The sequence below is a fragment of the Bos grunniens genome, chromosome 19 (assembly GCF_055505025.1).
Source record: "Bos grunniens cultivar Pamir isolate PY7600 chromosome 19, Bosgru_T2T1.0, whole genome shotgun sequence".
NCBI classification, from domain to species: domain Eukaryota; kingdom Metazoa; phylum Chordata; class Mammalia; order Artiodactyla; family Bovidae; genus Bos; species Bos grunniens.
The window spans coordinates 16,972,445-16,988,281 of NC_141183.1; the positions used below are offsets into that span (position 1 = coordinate 16,972,445).

The following is a 15,837-nucleotide window of genomic DNA, read 5'->3' on the forward strand; positions in this document are numbered from 1 at the left end:
CTAAAAATTGGTAACTTATCTCATCTTACAAAACACACATATATATATTCATAATTGAATACAAAATGGATTCTAAGGTCAACATTAAATTATAGGAGGAATTAAAGAGTGTCTTTCACATCTTTATACACTTAAATATTTCTTGGATATTTTATAAAAATAACATTCAAGAATTATGTATGTTGATTTAAAAGGAAAAAAAGAAGCCTGGGACTTCCTGATTAGTCTCAGAACATGTGGCAATAAACAGAAATAAGGTCAAAATAGGAAACCAGGAATTGAAAACCAAGGAATGTAAGAGAGCAAGTAAGCTATTCTTTGCTGCGGTACAGCAAGTAGGCAGTACCTAGAAGTCCAAACAAACATATAAATCTATGGTCAGGAAAAGTTACCTGTAAGGCAAAAACCAAGGAGACAAAGGAGAATCCCAATCGCCACAGGAGTTAATCAAAATGCCAAGTAGGAAGTAAGGAATTAAAAAAGAAAAAGCAAACCAAGCACCATGTCTATATTAATCACGGCTTCATATGGTAGGCATTTAATAACATTTATTACATTAATGAATCAGTAAACTTTGAAGAGTTTTTCTTGTCTCTTGTTTGCTTACTCGGGAATATTGACCATCACGTTCATTTATCCTTGATTCTAAGAGAATACAGTTTGGCTGACAATAAATATATATAATCCCAATATATGTTATCTTCTATAAGCACAGAAACTTGATCTTGCCTAAGGGAAAAACAAAAGGACTGCTAAAATTAGATCATGAACACTAGAGATTGCAGGCCTTTGGAAGCACTATTTCTATCATTAACATGAATAGTCCTTTCAACTATTTTCTTTACAATTTATATGCAGTGCAAGCTAAAAGCTATTAGGAGACAATTCAGTATCTGAAAACTTGAGGTAGAAATTCATGCAGATTCCAGGCAATGGGAAAAGAACTGTCAAGGGTAGACAAGAAAACAGATATGAGTCTTCAACAGAAGGGGAAAAAAATGAACTAAGGCATGAAGTAAGAATGCAATTGGCAGGTATGGAGATTTATGATTAACTGGAGCCTGGGGGAAAAAGGCAAATGGTTGTCTGAGGAGGCCTTACAAATAACTGAGAAAAGAATAGAAGCTAAAGGCAAAGGAGAAAAGGAAAGATATACCCATTTGAATGCAGAGTTCCAAAGAATAGCGAGGAGAGATAAAAAGCCTTCCACAATGATCAATGCAAAGAAATAGAGGAAAACAATAGAATAGGAAAGACTAGAGATCTCTTCAAGAACATTAGAGATACCAAGGGAACATTTCATGCAAAGATGGGCTCAATAAAGGACAGAAATGGTATCGACCTAACAGAAGCAGAAGATATTAAGAAGAGGTGGCAAGAATGCACAGAAGAACTGTACAAAAAAGATCTTCACGACCCAGATAATCATGATGGTGTGATCACTCACCTAGAGCCAGACATCCTGGAATGTGAAGTCAAGTGGGCCTTAGGAAGCACCACTATGAACAAAGCTAGTGGAGGTGATGAAATTCCAGCTAAGCTAAGCTATTTCAAATCCTAAAAGATGATACTGTTAAAGTGTTGCACACAATATGTCAGCACATTTGGAAAACTCAGCAGTGGCCACAGGACTGGAAAAGGTCAGTTTTCATTCTAATCCCAAAGAAAGGTAATGTCAAATGTTCAAACTATCACACAATTGCACTCATCTCACATGCTAGTAAAGTAATGCTCAAAATCCTCCAAGCCAGGCTTCAACAGTATGTGAACCATGAACTTCCAGATGTTCAAGCTGGATTTAGAAAAGGCAGAGGAACCAGAGATCAAATTGCCAACATCTGTTGGATCATCAAAAAAGCAAGAGAATTGCAGAAAAACATCTACTTCTGCTTCATTGACTATGCCAAAGCCTTTGACTGTGGGGATCACAATAAACTGTGGAAGATTCTGAAAAGAGACTGGAATACCAGACCACCTGACCTGCCTCCTGAGAAATCTGTATGCAGGTCAAGAAGCAACAGTTAGAACTGGACATGGAACAACAGACTGGTTCTAAATCGGGAAAGGAGTATGTCAAGGCTGTATATTGTCACCCTGCTTATTTAACTTATATGCAGAGTACACACTCATGATAAATACAAGGCTGGATGAAGCACAAGCTGGAATCAAGATTGCCAGGAAATATCAATAACCTCAGATATGCAGATGACACCACCCTTATGGCAGAAAGAAGAACTAAAGAGCCTCTTGACGAAAGTGAAAAAGGAGAGTGAAAAAGTTGGCTTAAAGCTCAACATTCAGAAAACTAAGATCATGGCATCTGGTCCCATCACGTCATGGCAAATAGATGGAGAAACAATGGAAACAGTGAGAGACTATTTTCTTGAGCTCCAGAATCACTGAAGATGGTGACTACAGCCATGAAATTAAAAGATGCTTGCTCCTTGGAAGAAAAGCTATGACCAACCTAGATAGCATATTCAAAAGCAGAGACATTACTTTGCCAACAAAGGTCCGTCTAGTCAAAGCTATGGTTTTTCCAATAGTCATGTGTGGATGTGAGAGTTGGACTATAAAGAAAGCTGAGCACAGAAGAATTGATGCTTTTGAACTGTGGTGTTGGAGAAGACTCTTGAGAGTCCCTTGGACTGCAAGGAGATCCAACCAGTCCATCCTAAAGGAAATCAGCCATGAATATTCATTGGAAGAACTGATGCTGAAGCTGAAATTCCAATACTTTGGCCACCTGATGTGAAGAGCTGGTTCATAAGAAAAGACCCTGATGCTGGGAAACATTGAAGGCAGGAGGAGAGGGGGACGACAGAGGATGAGACTGTGGGATGGCATGACCGACTCCATGGACATGAGTTTGAGTAAGCCCTGGGAGTTGGTGATGGACAGGGAAGCCTGAAGTCCACGGGGTCGCAAAGAGTCGGACACGACTAAGTGACTGAACTGAACTGGAGCATGGGGTTCTTGTCTGGGAAAAATTTATGGAGAAAGGAAGAGCAGCAAGGAAAATTATGAAGAAGTGAGGACCAGAAGCATAAGAGTTTGGCCTAAGAAAAGCAGCTAAATTTTTGAGATAATGACATGACAAAAACTGTGTTTTAAGAAAATTGGTCTCGTAGTTGTGTACAGGAAAAAGTAGAGACTGGGGACAGAAAATTAGGATACCGTGGCAGAGATCCAGGTTTTTTAGTGCCTTTTATAGAATAGCCCATGCCTAATTTTTCTCAACCTGGACTACTAGGGCAAAAAGGAGTTAAGAAATTCTGAAAAAACATAAATTCGTATAACCACCCCACCCTAAAATCAGTTACTATCAAAAATAATTTTCTTCTATAATTCTGAAGAAAATATTTTTACCTGGATCCTGAGAGACCAAGTAACAGACATCATTCACAGCCTTAAGGAAATCTGAAAAATCCAGCATTCCATTAACTATAAGAAATGATTCAAAAAAAGAAAGAAAAAAACTCCATTAGCAAATTTATCAGCAGATTCACTAAGCATATAAGATAAAAATACAAACTAAAAATGTAACTATAATTAACTGACATTAGAATACCATAGTCTATACACAAGAGCAGTCATGTGGTAGTTCTATCTTTAGTTTTTAAGGAACCTCCATACTGTTCTCCATAGTGGTTATACCAATTTACATTCCCAACAATGGTGTAGGAGGGTTCCATATTTCCACATCTTATCCAGCATTTATTGTTTATGCACTTTTTGATGATGGCTATTATGACCCGTGGCTCCCTTAATAACAAGCTTTGAATGATCTGTAAATGTAAGGCCTTCTCTATTATCTACTTCTTTGATTCAAGTATCAAATATTGAGTGCAAAAATATATTTTTTTTCTAGGTTTCTGTTGTTGTTCAATAGTCCAGTCATATCCAATTTCTCTAGCTACTTAAAGTGTAATTTATTAGGGTTTTATTTTTATGTCCTTAAACAAGAGTGATGTTGAACCTATTCATATATAATTATTGACTATATGTGTTATATTTTATGTGAAATACTTGTCCATGTGTTTTGCCCTCTTTTCTATTTCATTATTTGTTATCGATTTGTATGAATTCTTTACACATTTTGTAAACTAATCATTTGTCAATTGTGTGAATTGCAAATATCCCCAAGTTTGTAACCTGTCTTTTCACTTTCAGGTATCCTTTTAAATATGCATGCTAAGTTGCTTCAGTCATATCCAACTCTTTGCAACCCAATGGACTGTAGCCTACCAGGCTGCTCTGTCCATGGGATTCTCCAAGCAAGAATATTGGAGTGAGTTGCCATGTCCTACTCCAGGGGATCTTCCCAACCCAGGGAACAAATTTTAATATAATTAAATATATCAAATATATTAATCTCAAACATTTTTTGCCTTAAGAAACTTTCCCTATCCCATGCCATTTCATACTAAGGCAATTAGCAAAAATTAAAAGTCTAAAAAGATCAAATGTTGATGACAGCATGTCATAACCCAACCTAGCAATCAATCAATCCAGTCATGTGTATCTGAGGCCCAATTTTTTAATATCATTATTGTAAATGTGCACAGATGTTTTTAATAACATTTTAAAGTTTAGCTTTTCTATCATTTGTAATTAATCTGACCATGGCAAACCTAGACAGTGTATTAAAAAGCAGAGACATTACATTGCTGACAAAGGCCTATATAGTCAAAGCTATGGTTTTTCCAATAGTCATGCATGGATGTGAGAGTTGAGAAGAAGGCTGAATGCTGAAGAATTTATGCCTTTGAATTGCGGTGCTGGAGAAGACTCTTGAGAGTCCCTTGGACTACAAAGAGATCAAACTAGTCAATCCTAAAGGAAATCAGTCCTGAATATTCCTTGAAGGACTGATGCTGAAGCTCCAATACTTTGGCCACCTGATATGAAGAGCTGGCTCATTAGAAAAGACCCTAAGGCTGGGAAAGATTGAAGGCAGAAGGAGAAGGGGATGACAGAGGACAAGATGGTTGGATGGCACCACTGACTCAATGGACATGAGTTTGAGCAAACTTGGGGATATGGTGAAAGACAGGGAAGCCTGGTGTGCTGCAGTCCATGGGGTTGCAAAGAGTTGGACATGACTGAGTGACTGAACCAAAAACAACATATAACTTATGTCCATGACTGTACACCCCTAAACTAATAATGAAAACCCAAAAACTTACCATCAATATCAATAGTCTTCAGTGCCTTTCGCATTTCTGTGTCACTTATAGAGATCTTCAAGACGCGATGGATCATTGGCAGATCATTCACATAAATCTTACCACCTCGAATTTTACTAAAAATTTTACAGGCTTTCTGAAGTGCTGAATACACATAACAAAACAGTTAATTAATTCAAGGGAATAATCATTTATTCTCCCCATCCTCTTCGGGGTCAGGGCTAAGGGGCAGGTGGGGGACAGTCACTAAAGAAAACAGAGGAGCAAATCTTTGTGTTTCAACTCTTTGCTTTAACATCAGTCTTATTTCTTAATTAGGTATGTCTGGAGCCAGTGACCTCTAAACCTATGAGTTTCTAAAGAATTCTCAGAAACTACCAGAAAATTCATGCAAGGCTCACATAAGCAAAGGCTTCCACAACTTTTCCTGGGCATGTTAAACCTTTCTCTGCTGCCTTATAACTTGTGTGTGTATCAGTCAAAGCTCTTGCTATTCTGACTACTTGCATGTCAGTATCCTTCAGTTAAACAGCTAATAGAGGGCAAGATTTTTCATTCTTCAAGTCCCAGAATCTACTTCAGAACAGATTCTCAAAAAATGTCTACTGAACTAAATTGGGTTGAATTCACCTTGTTTTCAGAAAAAGAGGCAACAGATAACAGTCATAAATACCAGAAAAAGACTTTTAAAAAGACACTAATGACTTTACTAATAGAAGTTTCACTAAAGTATTTGAGGTGGAAACCAGATTTCAGTGAAGTAATGGCAACCCACTCCAGTACTCTTGCCTAGAAAATCTCACAGGCGGAGGAGCCTGGTAGGCTGCAGTCCATGGGGTCACTAAGAGTTGGACACGACTGAGAGACTTCACTTTCACTTTTCACTTTCATGCATCGGAGAAGGAAATGGCAACTCACTCCAGTCTTCTCGCCTGGAGAATCCCGGGGACGGCAGAGCCTGGTGGGCTGCCGTCTACAGGGTCGCACAGAGTCGGACACGACTGAAGCAACTTAGCAGCAGCAGCAGCAGGAAGTAAATACTAAAGCAGTACTAAAGAATGTTCAAACCTTTGGACATTTGCACTCATCTCCTGGGTTAGTAACATCATGCTTAAAATCTTGCATGCTAGGCTTCAGCATTACGTGAACCAAGAACTTTCAGATGTCCAAGCTGAGTTTAGAAAAGGCAGACGAACCAGACAGCAAATTGCCAACATTCGCTGCATCATAGAGAAAGCAAGGGAATTTCAGAAAAATATCTACCTCTGGTCACTGACGGTGCTAAAGCCTTTGATTATGTGGATCATAACAAACTGTGGAAAGCTCTTAAAGAGATGGGAATACCAGACCATCTTATCTGTCTCCTGATAAATCTGTATGCAGGTCAAGAAGCAACAGTCAGAAATGGACATGGAACAACAAACTGGTTCCAAACTGAGAAAGGACTATGACAGGGCTGTCTGCTGTTTATTTAACTATAAGCTAAATACATCATAGGCATTTCAAGATCTTTGTATTGTTGGGTGTTGTCATTATAGACATGCCTGAACCGGCTAAGTCTGCTCCTGCCCCTAAAAAGGGCTCTAAAAAAGCTGTGACCAAGGCCCAGAAGAAGGACGGCAAGAAGCGCAAGAGCAGCCGCAAGGAGAGCTACTCCGTGTATGTGTACAAGGTGCTGAAGCAAGTCCATCCAGACATCGGCATCTCGTCCAAGGCCATGGGAATCACGGACTCCTTCGTCAACGACATTTTCGAGCACATCGCTGGCGAGGCATCGTGCCTGGTGTATTACAACAAGCACTCGACTATCACATCCAGGGAGATCCAGACCGCCATGCGCTTGATGCTACCTGGGGAGCTGGCCAAGCACGCCGTGTCCGAGGGGACTAAGGCTGTCACCAAGTATACCAGCTCCAAGTAAATATAATATGCCTAGCTGCTGTTAACAGAGAAGGCAATGGCACCCCACTCTCAGTACTCTTGCCTGGAAAATCCCATGGATGGAGGGCCTGGTGGGCTATAGTCCATGGGGTCACTAAGAGTCGGACACAACTGAGCGACTTCACTTTCACTAAGTACATCATGAGAAATGCCGGGCTGGATGAGTTACAAGCTGTAATCAAGATAGGCAAGAGAAACATCAACAACTTCAGATATGCAGACAATACCACTCAATGGCAGAAAACGAAGAGGAACTAAAGAGCCTCTTGATGAGGGTGAAGGAGGAGAGAGAAAGAGTTGGTTTAAAACTAAATATTAAAAAAACTAACATTATGGCATCCAGTTCCATTACTTCAGCCTGGATGAAGTAATAACCAATGCCATGGACATGAACTTGGGCAAACTTCGGGAGATGGTGAAGGACAGGGAGGCCTGGCGTGCTGCAGTCCATGGGGTTGCAAAGAGTCAGACACAACTGGGCGACTGAACAATAACAGGAAGTAAACAGTAATTAATGAAAACAGCTCTTTCAATAAGCTTCTCTGAAAGAGTATAAAGCTGACAGAGCATCATCTCTAAGGAAGCAGAAGAAAATAAAATTGAAAAAAAGAGAAGTGAAAGGATTGGTCTTGTGAAAGCGACTCTTTCTCAATGAGACAATACAGAAGGCTATGGATTTTGTTTATAGTCAAGGAGTTCAGGAAGATTCTGCCAAACAGTCTTTATTAACTCTCTATGAAAAAGCAATGTCATCTCTTAAGAATTGAAAGACTAGGTGATAGGATTTGAAGAGAGCAATGAAGATGTGAAATAAGTACAGGAAGAAACAGGAGAGGGATCTGATCAAAACAAAAGGGAATACCAACTGGTGCTAAAGGCAGCTCAGGTTGGAAATCATATATTCACAGGGGCACCAAATGAGGTAGTCTATGAAATAAAATTGTAAAATAAAAACAACTGCAAGTATAAGAGACTGTGAACAGAGAACAAGACATTAAAGTCTGAGGTTTCAACATTATAACAATGATCAAATTGTGGACATCAGGGTTGGTGAGAGAAATTGAAGTAAAATAATTAGTTTTAAAAAGTATTGTATTAGTATTACATTAATCAACCACTTGGACACCAAAGATGTCTTTAAAGACATTAAAGATAGGTGGCCCTGCCTCTCAAGAAAGACTGACCAGAATACCTGGAAAGCTACTTGGGGTCAGTTCTAATACTCCATCTAGACAAGGGAGCTAATTCACATCTCCATTCAATGCTAAGTTGTAGCTCTTGGTTCTGCCTGACCAGAAAGCCTGGCCAAAACACCCAGGAAGCTATGCAACCCAGCAATCCTCGAATGTAGAGTCCAGCAAGCAGAACTGATCATCCACAGAAAAAGTCAGTGCCCTACTTTAGCCAGGGAACTTGGGGCACAGGTCTGCTTGAGTCAAGACCACAAACAAAAAGCCTTTCCAGCCTTGGAGCTGGTTCTCCTGCTTACCCAGATAGAGGAAGTAATTCACAGCCCACTGCACTGCTGAATGGAGCTTCTGGCCCCGCCTGACCAGGAAGCCTGGCCTGAACACCTGGGAAATGACTTGGTCCAGCAGTACTTGAGCAGATAGCCTGGCTAGTGGGTCTGTCTGCTTGCAGAAACAAGCCAGCAACTGCATCTGGCCAGGGTACACAGATCTACCTGATTAACTCCCCAAACAAGAGTCTTATCAGCCTTGGAGCCTGTTCTATTGAATATAAACTCCAATCCTATTAACTAAGAATCCTAAACAGAGCTCCTGGGAATCTCAGTAGCCCACCCTGAAGTCTCTATTACATTGGCATTTGATCAGAAAACCCAACCAGCAACTCTGCATCTGCAAAGCTAAGATGGTGGCCTTGTCTGTCCAGGGAGCTTGATGCAGAGATCTGTCTGATTTGATTCCCAAATGAAGAGCTTTGCCAGCCCTGGGGACCTATCCTTCAGTCCCAACCAGGGAGGAAAATAATTTATAGCCCCATCGAAAACTGAATAAAGCCTCCAGTCCAATTTGACCAAGAAACCCAACCATAACTCCTGAGAATCTGTATACACCATTTTGCAACTCCAATTACAATGGCACTTGAGTGGAGAACCCCACTGCTGGCCCTACCTGTCTGCAGACAGGATGGTAGATCAGTAGACCAGGGAACTTGGTGCATATATCTGCCCAACTTGATACCCAAACAAACCTTGCAGGTCTTAGGGTCTGTATGGTACCTTGCTCAGCAAGGAACCTAATTCATAGTCACAACACACTGCTGAACACAGCCTTTAACCTGCCTAACCAGGGGACTTAACCAGAGCACACGGGGAGCTGTATAACCCATCCTATAGCCCTCTTTACAGTAACAGTTGAACAGATAGCCCAGCCCAGGGTTTTCCCTGTCTACGGAGCAAAACTGGGGCATCTAACTAGGAAACTCAGTGCTGTCTAGCCTGATTCGGATTTCCAAACAATAAGCAGTGCATTCCTTTAGGACCAGTTCTATTGCCCTGCAAAACTCAGAAGTTAATTCATAGCCCTGCCTACTACTGAGTATAGTATAGTATAGTACCTACTACTGAGTATAGTATAGTACTGAGTATAGCCTGATTCGGATTTCCAAACAATAAGCAGTGCATTCCTTTAGGACTAGTTCTACCGCCCTGCAAAACTCAGAAGTTAATTCATAGCCCTGCCTACTACTGAGTATAGTACCCAGTCCTGAATGACCAGAGAACCCAGGCAACACAGAACCTTTCCTATAGCTTCATTTAGGGGACGAACCAGAAGTTCTAGCCAGCTGTTCTCAACCAGTGCATCCCCTCCCCAATCTTAGAACATGAGCAGTGGCCTAGCCCCAAAATAGACTCTGATAGCAAGACCCACCTTCCCAAGGACATTGCCAGTTAACACATCTGGCAGAAACTAAACAGAAACTAAGCTGACTGGTGAAAAACTGTCTCTGCTAAAGCAAACCAGTAATATCTGGAAAAGGAGGTCACTTACTCAAATGTAGATGCCACATAAGGAATCAAAGATAATGAAAAATTACATAAACGTGACACTACCAAAGAAAACTAATAAAGTTTCAATAACTGGCCCTAAAGAAATGGAAATCTATTAAGTGTCAGCCAAAAAACAAGAAGCTCAACAAAGAAACAGAAAATATTAAAAAAAAAAAAAGAAAAGAAAAAGAAATCCTAGAACTGAAAAATACAGCCAATTGAATGGGAAAATTAAATAGCTTTAAAAACAAACTGAACCACATAGAAGAAAGAATCTAAAAGAAAGAACATTTAAAATTACCCAGGCAAAAAAAGGAAAAAAGAGCAAAGAGATACTATAGGACTTATAGGACACAATCAGAAGAAACAATATCTGCATTACAGGAATTCCAGGAAGAGAAGACAAAAAGAAAGAAACAGAAAATATATTTAAAACAACAATGGCTGAAAACATTCCAAACTTAGGAAGATAAATGGACATCAAATCCAAGAGGCCTAAAGGATCCCAAAAAAGTTTGAACCCAAATAAGGTTACACAAAGACATTTTATAATTAAATTGTCAAAAGTCAAGAACAAAGAAAGAACTTTGAAAGCAAGGAGAGAAAAGAGACAAGAGAATCCCATAAGGCCATTGGCAAATTTTTCAACAGAAACTTTTCAGACCAGGAGAGAATGTGATGATATACTCAAAATACTGAAAGAAAAAAAAAAAAAAAAACTATCAAGCAAAAAAACCCATCCCTTTAGAAAGCCATCAAAATTGGAAAGAAAAAACCTAGATTGTCTCTTTGAGAACACAGAACATATAATCAGGAAATTTATTCAAAAAATTCTGAAACCTATTATTACCACTTAATTCTTCTGAGTAAAAGCGTCCTTCAGGTACTTCATCATATAGTGTCTGGTAAAGGTTAGAAGGTTTTTCATCTTTCCTGTCAAAGAAACAGCCATATCAAAAAGCAATAAAACAAAAACCCCACAAAACATTTATGTCACTTTGCGATATGTAATATTTTGCCATTAAAATTTAGCCTGAAATTCTCCAGTCTCTTACACTCCATAGAAACCTTTCTTTAAAAACTGTCCGAGAGATTATCAGTTATTACATATTCTTCACCCTAGAATTCTCACTTATTTCTTTTAGGTATATCTCTATGGAGCAGATTTACCCTAGTCAATATATAATATCTCTTGGCTGTGGTCCACTTTTTCCTATTCCCAAACTCCAGTACTTTGGCCACCTCATGTGAAGAGCTGACTCATTGGAAAAGACTCTGATGCTGGGAGGGATTGGGGGCAGGAGGAGAAGGGGACAACAGAGAATGAGATGGCTGGATGGCATCACTGACTTGATGGATGTAAGTCTGAGTGAACTCCGGGAGTTGGTGATGGACAGGGAGGCCTGGCGTGCTGCGATTCACGGGGTCGCAAAGAGTCGGACACGACTGAGCGACTGAACTGAACTGAATTCAACTTACAGCAAAATTTATAGAAAGTTATTATAAGATTTCCCGGGTGGCTCAGCAGGTAAAGAATCTGCCTGTAATGCAGGTGACACAGGAGATGCAAGTTCAATCCCTGGGTGGGGAAGATCTCCTGGAGAAGGAAATGGCAAACCAATCCAGTATTCTTCCCTAGGAAATTCCAAGGACAGAGGAGATTGGTGGGCTACAGTCCATGGGGCCACAAAAGAGTCAGACATGATTTAACAACAACAACATTATAAGATATATAAGAATATCTTTAAACAGTCAAAGAATCTCAGATCCCATAACCTGTTGATAAAAACATCTTAAAAAGATGATTCATCTGATTCCATAACATGGAAATCACAGGATGTTGGTGTTGTAAAAAATGTTAAGAGTCTATCTAGTACAAGATTCTTACACAGATGTAGAAACTGAGGCCCAGAAATACAAAGTGAATTCTATAAGAGTTTAAACCAGCATGTGAAGTTGATCAGGACTCAACTCTAAGTCTTTTAATTCCACATGCAGGGCTCTTAGTGCCACACCATCCTTCCTAAGAGCAGTCTTGGTTAGCACAAACCATTTGGCATACTTTCTGTAGAAGGGAGAAATGAATGTTGTAGAAAAATCCCAAATCTGAATCCAACATTTAAAAAGAATACAATGATTTAAATACCGAATAACTGAGGAAGATCTATCAAGAGGTGACAAAGTCTTGTGAATGCTGCACTGACTTGGCAACTTGCATAAAGAGCTTTCTTTTCTAGTCGTCTTCTCCTTCACAGACAAAGGAGCAACCTAGAGCCAAATGCAAGAATATCTGTGTCTCAGATCACATTGGTAAACTGGCATTCTTGAACAATAAACCCCTTAAAAGATAATTAATCATACCTAAGCTCCTCACTTAACTATACTTCTAATATAAAATTACCTCTTGTAATTAAATTACAGCTTATAATACTAAAATTTTAAATAAACTATTTAATCTTAAAATCTAAAATTTTAAGTAAACTATTTAAATAAACTTTAATTAATAAAATACATCATATTCTTTGGCAAAGCCACATTTTTCTTAAGTATGCAACATCATCTCATAATTAATACTGTGTCAATTTATCGTAATGTATTTTACAAAAGATGGCAAATCTATGGTATAGTGAAGACAAGACTATCAATCTCTAGGCTACATATACAAGTTTTGACTATATAAGTAAAGTAATGTGAAGAATCAACACAGTTATTTAAATAATACAGGTAAGTTTGCTTTAAATTATTCTTATGGTTAAGAAAACTACCATAAACATTGATAAAAATAACACTGCATGTATAAACTAGATCAAAAATGGTAAACAGCTTAGGTAGATAGAAAAATGTCACTTTAGAAAATAAGAACTGAATTCTAGGTGTCTTCAATTTCACATGGCTCTATGGAAGGAACCTAGAGCCTTGACTTTTTTTTTTTGGCTGTGCTGGTCAGGTTACAGGATCTTAATTCCCCAATCAGAATTGGAATCTCAGGCCTACTGCAGTGTAAGCCCAATTACTAACCACTGGACCTCCAAGGAATTCACTAGAGCACTGACTTTTAAAGACCATGCAGGATCCAGAGAGGACTCTCAAACCATACAAGACTGACAGGAATATGAGTTAATGAGTGAGAATCAAACAAAACAACAAACAGAAGATTTCAATCCCCCAATGACCTCATATCCAGATTTACCAAATATCAATCCTGAAATAATTATGGGACATAAGCAAATAATATAAGGCAAATTTTAAGAACTAAATAAAACTTCAAAAAGTAAAATGTATAGACATTAAAATTTCAATAGATAGGTTAAATTGCAGATTACAAAGAAAAGTAAACAAAGTAGATGGGAGAAATTACTCAGAACAAAATAGAAAAAGATCAAAAATATGAAGCAATGTTAAAAAACACAGAAAACAAAATGATAAGGTCTAACATATATCTAATAGAAGTTACAGAAGAACAAATAAGGAGATTGGAGGGGGAAAAATAGTCTAAAGATAATGGATTCAAATTTTCCAGAGTTGAAGACATATGTTCTCATCCTCAGTTCATTCAGTTCAGTCGTTCAGTTGTGTCCGACTCTTCGAGACCCCATGGACCACAGCATGCCAGGCCTCCCTCTCCATCACCAAATTCCTGTGGCCACTGCTGAGTTTTCCAAATTTTCTCAGCCTCAGGAAGCAAACAAATATCGAAACAAAGGAATATATCCTTAAATATATCATACAGTGAATGTAGTAAGTCACATAACCCCACCAAGAGATGTCTATATCCTAATCCCTGGAAAATGTGAATGTGACCTTATCTGCAGAAATTGTCTTACAGTGTAATCTCAAGTTAAAGACCTCAAGATGAAATATACAATGATGTACTTATAAGAGAAAAGTTTGAACTATAGACACAGGGGAGAAGGCCATATGAAGAGCAACATGAAGGCCAAGATTGAATGTATGCTGCCAAATGCCAAGGAATGCCAGAGTCATTGCTACAACAGCAGAAACGTTAACAGAGAGCATAATAATTAAAAATACTGGTCTGATGGATAAAGAAGGGGAAAAATTAATATTCTTCTCAAAAGGCTTCATGTTCTATTGATATTTTTAAGGGAGGAAGAGAAGAAAGAGGGGAAGGTGCAGGAGGAATAGGGTAAAGGAGCTGGAAGAATAAGAAATATTTAAGATTATGACATTTCAATACTTGGACTAAAATGTAATGCAATATTTGAGGGCTAAAGAAAATACTTGAAAGCAAAACAAAAATATTTGCAAATCTTTATTTACCTCAGTTCTTTTAGTATGCAATTGTACTTGTAAACTCTTCTTCCTCCTGCCTTTTTTTTCTCCTAAAAAATTAGACGATTTTTCTTCTCCGAGTAGGAATATTGATGTTTCATACCTAAATTGCACAGAAAATTGGAGTAATTCCTGAATTGATTTTTTTCTTGATTCTTCTTCTTTTGTCATTTACTTATGGAAATTTTCAAACACAGACAAAAGTAGACAGAATAATGTGATGATCTTCCCAGGTTTCAGTAATGACCCATTACCCAGCTTCAATAATGAACAATCTTATTTCATCTATAGTCTTATCCCCTGCTCTCATTTCTTATTACTTTAAAACAAATTCCAGTATCATATTGTTTCATCCATAGGATTTTTATATGCATTTCTTCCAGGTGTTTTTTCTTTTAAAAACATATTTAAAACACAGTTATGAAACCAAAAATCCCCAATAATGTCTTAATAGCATCAAATACACCTGAATCTGTATTCAAATCTCCAATTTTCTCATAAGTGTCAAAATTTTTTAACACTTTACATTGGGATTCAATAAGGTCCCCACATCACAGTTGGCTTATTTGTCTTTTAGATCTTTTTCCACCTATTGGTTCTTCCCCCATGTCTTTTATTATCATTATCATCATTATTGCCTTTTGTCTTATAGATTTTTCATAGTCTAGATTTTGCTGATTTTATTGCCAAGATTGTAGGAGTTTAAAGACCTGATGTGATTAACATTCTACTTTTTTAGAGGGTAGTTGGAAGGGGTTATATAAGTGATGGTATTTTCCCATCAGGAAGCATATAATGTCCAAGTGACTCTCTATTTGTGATATTAGCAGCTACTTATTAATAACTATCTGCAGTAAATCATCAGGGACTGCAAATGGTTACATTCTAAATCTAATATCATTCCTTCTTCACTCATTAGCTAAAATATTTCCATAAACACAAACTTTCTCTCACATACTATTTGCTTACCCTTTAGTACAGTTCAGAAAGGCAAGATCATTCATTGCTTTTCCCTTATTTATCACTTTCCATAACAGTGACTTTGCTCACCTGTAACCTTCAAGATTAAAAACCAGAGACATTACTTTGTCAACAAAGGTCCGTCTAGTTAAGGCTATAGTTTTTCCAGTAGTCATGTATGGATGTGAGAGTTGAACTATAAAGAAAGCTGAGGGCCGAAGAACTGATGCTTTTGAACTATGGTGTTGGAGAAGACTCTTCAGAGTCCCTTGGACTGCAAGGAGATCCAACCTAAATAAGATCAGTCCTGAGTGTTCACTGGAAGGACTGATGCTGAAGATGAAACTCCAATACCCTGGCCACCTGATGAGAAAAACTGACTCATTTGAAAAGACCCTGATGCTGGGAAAGACTGAAGGCAGGAGGAGAAGGGGACAACAG

The 15,837-nt window shown here is 38.4% G+C and overlaps 2 protein-coding genes across 2 annotated transcripts in view; one reads left to right on the plus strand and one right to left on the minus strand.

Annotated features, from left to right (window-relative positions):
- Nucleotides 1-15,837, minus strand: part of EFCAB3 (EF-hand calcium binding domain 3) — a 467,300-nt gene that overhangs the window by 432,249 nt on the left and 19,214 nt on the right. The window contains exons 4-8 of the mRNA XM_086357127.1: nucleotides 14,425-14,539; nucleotides 12,290-12,411; nucleotides 10,994-11,076; nucleotides 5,190-5,333; nucleotides 3,370-3,444 (exon numbers count right to left, since the gene is read on the minus strand). Of these exons, the coding sequence (XP_086213253.1) occupies nucleotides 3,370-3,444; nucleotides 5,190-5,333; nucleotides 10,994-11,076; nucleotides 12,290-12,411; nucleotides 14,425-14,539 (539 nt within the window). The remainder of the gene's footprint in view (nucleotides 1-3,369; nucleotides 3,445-5,189; nucleotides 5,334-10,993; nucleotides 11,077-12,289; nucleotides 12,412-14,424; nucleotides 14,540-15,837) is intronic.
- Nucleotides 6,710-10,856, plus strand: LOC147351398 (histone H2B type 1-C/E/F/G/I-like). The gene has a single exon (XM_086357126.1). It carries the CDS (start codon nucleotides 6,730-6,732, stop codon nucleotides 7,108-7,110), a length of 381 nt encoding a protein of 126 aa, XP_086213252.1. The 5' UTR covers nucleotides 6,710-6,729; the 3' UTR covers nucleotides 7,111-10,856.